This window comes from Hyperoodon ampullatus (assembly GCF_949752795.1).
Source record: "Hyperoodon ampullatus genome assembly, chromosome: 15".
Lineage (NCBI taxonomy): Eukaryota > Metazoa > Chordata > Mammalia > Artiodactyla > Ziphiidae > Hyperoodon > Hyperoodon ampullatus.
Window position 1 is genome coordinate 70,256,254 of NC_136928.1, and position 9,775 is coordinate 70,266,028.

Here is a 9,775-nt window from a genome sequence, read left to right on the forward strand (position 1 = left end):
GTGAGGACTCATGACCAGTATATCTCATTTAGTCTTGTTTACTTCAGTAGTTCTCCATTTCGTCAGGTTTTTTATTTTTTTAGTTTTAATCCTAGGTGATTCTGATGCAAACCATTGACACAGATAGAAAATTACGAGCTGTGATTTTCCAAACTCATAACCCTCTCTGTGAACTGATTTTCTATGATTCTGTTTTCCTCTTGAGTATTGGTGGGCACTGGATGATGGAACTCCATTTTCACCCTTCATCTTTTCAAAGTGCACATGCTGATATTAAAGCTGTCCAGGGTGTCTTAGGGACATTTGTATTCACGGGGCTTTTAAAAGCTAGCCAGAGCAGATGGTTTCAACTGCAGTTCCCTTTTTCAGGGCTGAGGGAGCATGAGCCATTTGCAGAACTTACTGTTAGAAACACTCCTGGGAACAAAGCATGTAGACAGTGCAGCCCTCATCAAACTCCAGGAGCAGAGCCTATGTGTAGCATCACCTGGATTTAATGTAAGAAAAAAACAGGTTTGGGCATAAGAGTTTAAATCTTTTTCTGTAAAGGCCATAGACAGTACATAAAAGAATGGGAGTGACTATGTTCCAAGAAAACTTTATGAACACTGAAATTTGAATTCATGTAATTTTTACATATCACAAAATATTATTGTTTTGATTTTTTTTTCAAATACTTAAAAATGTAAAAACCATTCTTCATTTGCAGGCCTACAAAAACTGGTAGTGGGACAAATTTGGCCCGTCCACCATAGGTTGCCAACTTCTAGTCTATTTAACCTCCGCAGGTAATGCCCAGTGATGTCCGAACACTTGTGAATGGATTTGCCAAGAACCCGTTGAAAACCAGAAGAGAAGGATTGTACTTCAAGGAGAAGGACTACAAATGTGTCCGGGCAGATGACTATTCTCTTTATGCTAAGAGTGTGAGTGTTCAAGATTTGAAGACAACTTTGTAAAAACCTTAAGAAAAGAATTTGACTCCAATTTTCAGTGCCTCTCCTGATACTATCTTTAAAACAGACTAAGCCTGTTACTGCAATGGCAATGTTTGAGATAGCAGTCTAGTGCCAGGAAGGCTCACGGAAAAGAAAGTACTAACAGAGAGCCTAGTTTTGAGAAATGTTCATTCCAGAATTTATCATCTGAACCTTGCCTGAACTGTCTCTCTCCACTGCAATTATCCCTCATACTCTACATTCTTGTTCTTTAAAAAACAAAGTGATATTACTCTTGTGCTTAAAACGTCTGTTGGTTCACTGTTGCCTATAAGGAATTAAGGGGATGACAGTCATATTTCTGTATGCCCTATATTATGGGTTAGGAACACTTCACCCACATTATAAACTAAGTAGCCTCATTTACAGATGAGGAAACCGAGGCTTAACCAAGTTAAATAACTCTTCCATAGTCATACAGCAGAAAATGGAGGTGCTGGGATTCAAGCCCAGTGCTATCTAGTTCCAAAATGTATTTCCTTTCCATGACATCTGTTGTTCTCACTGGGATAGGGGTATATTACAATCAATTCGGGAGCTTTTTTCAGAATACACATGCTGTTATTACAACAGTCTAAAACTTTTTGACAACTAAATTAGTGAAAAAGAGTGGAGAGTCCAAAAACAAACAATGAATATGGAAGTCAGGAAACGGTGAAAAATGTGGCTGGCCCGTAACTTCTTGTCCTGTAATTAGAAGGGCATTCTCTTTTATTTTTATTCAGGAAAACACTGGTGTGGTTGTTGTGAAGACCCATCTGTATCTTCTGGTGGCAACTTACACGGAAGGCATGTATCCTAGTGTCTGTGTGGAAGCAACAGAGAAATTGGGTAAGTTTGCTCCCAATGCCTGTCTTTGTTCCTTGTGGTAGTCAAGTCTTCTGACTGCAAGTAACCCAATCAAACCAGCTAGTGTAGAAAGGAGGAATTTCTTGGAAGGGTGCCAGGGTTACTTATATAACCAGTGAAAGGACAGAGTGCAGCTGAGCCACAAGGAAAATGGATTCCAGGGACTGGAACACTGCTAGCACTCTTCTCTAGTCTCTCCTCCTAAGAGGGTCAGCTTTGTTCCATCCTATTGCAGACTGCCTCCTTTCCTGGTGGTGTCATGGTCAAGCCTTGCATCCTATCTCTTAATTTCTTTTAGAACCCTGATCTGACAAGTCTTAGATCATATAGTTTACCCTTATATCAATCAGCTGGGGTTAGGAGGTGGAAGGGCAGGGTTAAAAAGCAGAGATGTAGTTGCTGGGGGCCATCCTCTATAAAAGAATTTTCTACAGAAAAAGAAATTACTGTGAGCCAGGCTTATTGGTGTCTGCTGCATTCCCCTTCCATGTCTCTACATTTTAAAATAAAGATCTAATGTAGAACTAACTGGGAAACCATATCTATGAGAGTTGAGCTTAATAAACGATAAATTGTATCTGCATTTAGATTTTTTTATTTTTTTGCGGTACGCGGGCCTCTCACTGTTGTGGCCTCTCCCGTTGCGGAGCACAGGCTCCGGACGTGCAGGCTCAGCGGCCATGATTCACAGGCCTAGCCGCTCCGCGGCATGTGGGATTTTCCCAGACCGGGGCACGAACCCGTGTCCCCTGCATCGGCAGGAGGACTCTCAACCACTGCGCCACCAGGGAAGCCCTGCGTTTAGATTTTTTAATCTAAATTTAAATTTCTTTTTTTTTTTTTTAGCAGTTTTAGTAGTCACTTCTTTAAAAAAATATTTATTTATTTGGCTGTGCCAGGTCTTAGTTGCAGCAGGCAGGCTCCTTAGTTGTGGCATGCGAACTCTTAGTTGCAGAATGCATGTGGGATCCAGTTCCCTGACCAGGGATCGAACCCAGGCCCCCTGCATTGGGAGCGCAGAGTCTTATCCACTGTGCCACCAGGGAAGTCCCCTAAATTTAAATTTCTAAAAAAAAGTTTTTGTTGGAGTTGCTTGAACACTCCTTTGAGATAGTAGAATCCTCTATCTACTTCTGCTAGTGAGGAAAGCAGCCAACCTTTCATTCTTTCAACGAATTCTCAGTGACGGCCTACATGTATGTGCCCTGCACTATCCTAATAAACTAGGAAATCAAAGCTGGTTAAGATAGTCTCTGCTTTCCATGCCTCTATACGATATGTGCTGCCCTATCTGCCTGAAGTATATTCCCTTTCTGTCCCTGCCCTTTCACATCCAGTTGGCAAATTCCTAATCATCATTGAAAACCCAAATCAGATCTTGGGCTTCTCTCTACTGTGCTATGTATTTTATGCATACTTTTATTATTACTGACATTAGAGTCCTTTGTTTACCTTGATTGTGAGCCCCTAGAAGGCAAGAATTTCGTCTTAATCCAGTCCCTAAAACAGTGTCTAATGATGAGTAGGAAATTAATGCATGTTTGATGAACAAATAAAAGAATGACCTCTGCCTAGCAGAATCTGGGAGGGCTCCAGACAGCGGAATCTTTTTTTTTTATTAATTTTTATTGGAGTATAGTTGCTTTACAATGTTGCGTTGGTTTCTACTGTACAACAAAGTGAATCAGCTATACGTATACATATATCCCCTCTTTTTTGGATTTCCTTCCCATTTAGGTCACCACAGAGCGTTAAGTAGAGTTCCCTGTGCCATACAGTAGGTTCTCATTAGTTACCTATTTTATACATAGTATCAATAGTGTATATATGTCAATCCCAATCTCCCAATTCCTCCCACCCCCTCCTTTCCCCCATCATACCCATAGTTTGTTCTCTACATCTGTCTCTATTTCTGCTTTGCAAATAAGATCATCTATACCATTTTTCAGACAGCTGAATCTTAAAGGATTAATTGAGAAATTAACTACCATTACAGAAACTAAACACACACAAAATGTATGTAAGTACAGACCTTCACAGTCGTCATAAATAGTGCCCTGGCATGGATTGTCATAAACCATGCTACACGGCTGGCAATGAGATATTCTAGGAGCAAATAGCACTGAGCATAGGCAAGACGCAACTTAGGAAGCACCTAACAGGAGGGGTGATCTCCAACATGGGAGGAACAGGCAATTACAACCACCGAGGATCTTTCCTGAGCAGGTGTCAGGATTTAAGGGAGGTTCAGTTTCAGTAGGGTAGGGCAGGAGCAGGAGGACAGAACGGAGACTTGTATATCTGGGCTAATTATCGAATTAAAGCTATCCAGAAAAGGAAGCCAGGAAAATGAGCAATTAGGCTCTAAAGAGGCCAGATGCTATCCTATGGCTGTGGCCCAGGGCTAATTCCCCAGGTATCCTGTGGAGCAGACCAGAGAAGTTGCCTGACCACTGTAATATAGATTCTGTGGCTGGCACTAAAGAGTGCTTAGGGCCACAAGAGACTCCAAAGAATGTGTGTTATTTAGAAGGACAGGGCTGACATCATTCCACTAAGATCTCACTACTCTGGGAAGGGATAGGCTATCCTGGAAGTGATTGAATGCTCATGAGGGGTGGATGAGGCTGATATCCACTCAGGAGCCAGTTACTTATCTCATGTCTCAATTTTTTTTTTTTTTTTGGCTGCGCCCACATTGCTTTCGGGTTTCCCAACCAAGGATTGAACCTGGGCCACCGCAGTGAAAGCGCCGAGTCCTAATCACTGGACCTCCAGGGAATTGCCTCATGTCTCATTACTTCTATTTCCTTGACTTGTTTTTCTTTTAATTATATTTTTCTCTTTCAAAAATTATGCATGACAATTATAGAAAATTTGGGAAATAAAGAATTACTATTTTTTATTATGAAAGATTCTAGGAGCATTGTGTTTGTGTGTGTGTGTATATATATATATATATATATATATATATATATATATAAACATATATCTCCCCTAATAGATAATGAACTCCTTGAAGTCAGGGATTGGGTCTTAACTATCCAGTCATCCTTGTATCTCCAAGTACTTAGCACAGTGCCTAGTACATGGTAGTTACGAACGTTTATGGAATAAATGAATGAATCATATTGTGATAATATACTGTTCACAAGTAATACCATATTCTGTTTTCTTTCAGGAGAATATCTAAGAAGAAAAGGAAGTTAAGTCATCAGAGGACTATGAAAGACAGCTTTTATGATTTTAGAAGAAAACTATAGATCCTAAAGAAAAAGTAATGCCTTATATTGTGGTTGAAAAATACTAGGCAGAAGATACTGAAAAGGAAGAATGAGTTAAGGAAGCAATTTTTCTTATTTCAAGAGATCCTCTTCTTTAATTGGAATTACTTAGTCCACTTTATTTGTTCCTTTTTTTTTTTTTTTTTTTTTAGTGTTGGTCATTGGCATGAATGTGAGGCATTTCACAGGGCATATGATAGTTTCACAGGGCATATCTGTTGGGAGACTCCTCCATGAGTCTCTGTATTCCCACACATCTTGCTGGGTATTCCAAGAATACAAGGCCCTAACCACTCTTCATGCAGACCATTTCAGGGTTATGTTGCAGGAAGCAACCTTGAAAAATGAAGTGATGTCTCCCTACAGAACCAAGAGCAAGCTTGCTTACTGCTTGCTCTGAAAGAGGTAGATTCCCTGAATTCAGTGCTCCTGTCCTAGAGTGCAGCTCACTGCATGTGTGGCATCTATCTGGTCCACATCACCCCTGTGGGACCTGGGGAAAAGGGGAACCAATGTAAAGACCACCCAACAACAGGCCACTCGTCAAGGTATCTGAGGGCCATTCCGCACTCCCCACCATCTGCAGGCATCTGATTTTGTTGAGCACTGGAAAGGTCTTCCCGAAAATCAACTCAAAAAGATTTCTGACTCCACCTCCCTCACTTCCTCCTAGTCCACACCACTTAGTGTGGTCAATGAATACAACCTTCCCCAGAAAGGGTTCATCTCCTCTTGGTCACCTCCTGGGTGATGATCAGAACGATGCGGGTAGAGAGTATATATAACCTACTTTGAAAATTCAGGATTCTACCCTGATCATTCCTGGCCATGGTGCATCTTTCTTTCTCCTAATAGCAACCCCAGGCCAGTCTGCTTGTACAGCCTCCAAGTGTCCCTTAGGAGGGAATACCATAGGCCACTGGCATTTCTTGACATTATCATGCAGTTTTCTGAATTCCAAAAGCATGCTATCTGAGGCAAAGTGTCTTTCGTTAATGTTTATAAAATTCCACTTTCAGGTTTTGTATAACAGCCTTTCAAGGAGCTTACCTCCAATACAATTCCTTTTCTGAGCTTGGGTGCCAAGAACTACAGATTTGTTCTGGGTCGTCAAGCTGACCACTAGTCCGTTCATTCATTTATCTGTTCAGCTGCTTGATTCTTTTCTGAGTTAGAGGTAAAAGTACATTTAAAATTTACTTATTTAGCATTCGTTGAGTAGCCTACTGTGTGCTAGGTACTGTTGATACAAAAGTAAATAATATATACACCCCACCACAGAAAGGATTACAATTTAGTGAAGAAAATTTATAAATGAGTCACATTACCATGTGATAAATGCTGTAACAGCTATAAAAAAAGAACTGTAAAGCACAAAGCCTAAAGCAATCAACTGTGCATTCAGGAGCCTGAAAATGCGTTTGAAGTGAATCTGGAAGAATAAGTAAGTATAGAAGAGAGCAAAAAGCATTCCAGGTTTAAGGAATAGCATATGCAAGTTCCTGTTGTGCGAAAAGAATGGTGAGAAGTTCAGTGTGGCTGGAAAATAGTATGTATGAGAGAATGATAAATGAAACTGGGAAGATGGATGGGGCCAAAGGAGAAAAGGCTACTTTCTTCAGGGTAACTCAAAGGACATCAAGCAGTGCTGTGGTATAAACAGTACTTATATGAAACTTTTATAATTTTGATTGCAAAAGTAATATACACTCATAAAAACACTTGAGAAAATAAGATACTCATAATTTCACATTAAATGAAAACAACTGTTCATAGTTTTTGTTATTTTCTTCCAGTCTTTTTTCAGTGCACATAATACATACATTTTTTTTTTTATAAATCTATAGTTTTATTGAGACAAAAACTGACAGTGTTGGTATGAAGTTTAACATTTAAACAAAAGTTTTCACAGAAACCTAACACATGCCTAAAAAGATTTTATAGCGGAGTTCTAGATGCAGGTCTAAATGATGTCAAGAACTGATGGATCTCATGATTCAAGACAGCATTTTGGGTTTTAGTTAATTCTTAGGATTAAAAAAATTTGTTTTGTTTTAAAGTGAACCACTGCCCCAGTATGAAAATTTAATCTCCTGAGAACAGGGCTTCAGAAATCTTTCAACTCTTGAAGTGACTCAGTGAACTTGTGCTGTCAGTGACTGAACCCTGCCACCATGGTTTCGAAGTTCAAAAAACAGAGGCTCCAAGAGTTTTCCACCCTAAGAGCACTGGCCCTTGTCTTTGCCTACTCTCCCATCTCCTATACCACCCTCTGCCCTTCCCCAAATACTTCAGCCAGTGGCTTGGATGGAGAAGCTGATATTTATAACTTCAAAATCGGGAAAGAAAGTGTCTTCTTGTCAATTTCAAGAATTAGCACCTCTAAGACAGAATGATCTGCCTGTGTATACACTCCAATAAGACTTTTCCTCCTCAACCAGTTTCCATCCCCCAAATGGCAGCTTTGGTAACTTCTTAACTGGGAAGTTAAGAAGTTACCAAAGCTTAATGCTTTATGGGAACAGCATTAAGCTCAGGCAGGGAACACCTTGGCTTCTAAGTTTCAGGCATTCACAGCTTTTCAACAGTCTCTCACAGACCTCATTTAGGTTGCCAATGACGTTTTTTGAAAGGATGAAATATTCTGGACCCAGAACCAAATCATCATTAGTTGTTCTTTCTTTTGTTTCACCATTTCCTCCCAACAGGCCCCAAATTTTAACAAAAATGACCCTAACCCATCTCCCTTCTTTCCCACCCCATCCCTCCCACCCCAAATAATATACCATAAATAGCCAAAAACTACATACATGCTACGCTGTAAAAATGCAGAGTTAACACTATTGGGAAGAAGGCTGTGGGTGGTGGAGATGCTCTTTGAAGATCTACAGTATCTTTTGCTCTCCCACATCCCATTCTGCAAGTTTTGTCCTTCATAGAAGGCCCTTTGCTTTTCTCAGCAAAGTTCAGAATGGGTTGCCTTGAAACACTGAGCCTCCTTTCCCTCCACTGGGATGGGTGTGCAAACTATACAGCATGGAGCGGCTTTAAAGCACTTGGGCTGCTGTAGGGCACAGAAACTATACTGGCTCTTCAAAGGACATCTTCTCAAGCACCCTCTACAATTTCAAGACAAGTAGAACTCCTTCTTTCCCCACTTGAAACCCACAGTCAGATGTGACAGGGGCTGGTACTCAGGAGAGTTAATTCTTGTCATCATCCTCCGAGCGGTAGGAATGCCACGTCAGCCTTTCCTCATAGGAGGATATGACAACCTGTGGGCACTTGACATTGGCTTCCTTGGCAGGGACCAGGTGAGCCTCATCAGAGTTTTTCCATTTCATCAGGAACATGAGTTCTCCACTGGAGTCTGTAGCTCCAATAATCCGCTCCGATTCCAAACCCCCGGCAAAGCCTCGTGGCTTTTCTGACTCTTCTTTCTTCTTCTTTGGTTCGCTCTCCTCCCCCTTATCTTCCGAATCAGAATCAGCTTTGCGCTTGCCTCCCTCTGATTTATCTGTCTCGTGTGCTGTTTCCTGCGCCTGCAGGAACTCGGCAACGAGGTCGGGGCGATCCAGGTTTTCTTCTGGCTCCCATGTGTTGTCCGCATCTGAGAACCCCTTCCACTTTAGGAGGTACTCCACTTGGCCCTTTACCACTCGACGGTCGAGAACTTTTTCCACCACATATTCTTCTTCCTCTTCTTCTACCACCTCCTCCACTTTCTTCTTGTTTTGTTTTTTCCCCATGGTGCCCGCCAGCTTTCTGGTATGTGACGCTGCTCAGAGCAGTGGCCACGAGCCCGAGAGGAATTGGTGCCGCGCTACTGGCGCGTCTTGTTGGGCGCATCTTGTCGGGCGCGTCTTGTCGGGCCGGCCAGGGGAGTGGCGACCATAATATATACATTTTAACCTAACCTAAATCATCAACACAGATGGTTGACAACCCACTCTGTTCATATAGTATAATGTTATAAAATCTTGCATTTCATTGAAAATTTCTTAGAATTTTTTTTTTTTTTTTTTTTGCGGTACGCGGGCCTCTCACCGTTGTGGCCTGTCCCGCTGCGGAGCACAGGCTGCAGACGCGCAGGCTCAGCGGCCATGGCTCACGAGCCCAGCCGCTCCGCGGCATGTGGGATCCTCCCGGACCGGGGCACGAACCCGTTTCCCCTGCATCGAGCAGGCGGACTCTCAACCACTGTGCCACCACGGAAGCCCTTAGAAAATATTTTAATCATTGCATATCACATAGTATTCCTCTTTGTTAGATATTTGTTATATCCACTTTTTCACTTTGTAAATAATGCTGCAGTTTACAACTTTTACATAATTCCTTGTCTCTCTGATTATTTCCTTAGGTCTGGAAGTGGAGTTTCAGGGTCAGAGTATGAGCAACTTCACAGCTCTCTGTAGTTTTGTTGTTGTTTTGTTTTGTTAACAGATAAGTTTTACACTACGGTTAATAAGAGGCAGGGTTTTTTGTGGGGGTAGGTGGGCGGGGAGTTATATGTAATTCAGCTGTTAACTCATCAGTTTCCTATGCTTGTGGGATTGGGTCTGAGGCAATCTTACCAAGTGCCTCAGTAAATGAGAAAGAGAGGAAATGCAGTCAGTTGAACTGGCTGAGTCAGAGACCAGAGAG

The 9,775-nt window shown here is 41.6% G+C and overlaps 2 protein-coding genes across 2 annotated transcripts; one reads left to right on the forward strand and one right to left on the reverse strand.

Annotated features, from left to right (window-relative positions):
• Positions 1 to 381: 381 nt before the first annotated feature.
• On the forward strand, positions 382 to 5,748 carry PFN4 (profilin family member 4; the record flags this gene model as incomplete). The annotated part of the gene is made up of 4 exons (XM_079720584.1): positions 382 to 498; positions 789 to 926; positions 1,724 to 1,829; positions 5,029 to 5,748. 4 exons carry the CDS (start codon positions 382 to 384, stop codon positions 5,055 to 5,057), a joined length of 390 nt encoding a protein of 129 aa, XP_079576710.1. The 3' UTR covers positions 5,058 to 5,748.
• A 2,586-nt stretch (positions 5,749 to 8,334) lies between these two features.
• Positions 8,335 to 9,520, reverse strand: LOC307064247 (chromobox protein homolog 1-like; the record flags this gene model as incomplete). The annotated part of the gene is made up of 1 exon (XM_079720727.1): positions 8,335 to 9,520. Exon 1 carries the CDS (start codon positions 8,878 to 8,880, stop codon positions 8,335 to 8,337), a length of 546 nt encoding a protein of 181 aa, XP_079576853.1. The 5' UTR covers positions 8,881 to 9,520.
• Positions 9,521 to 9,775: the final 255 nt, after the last annotated feature.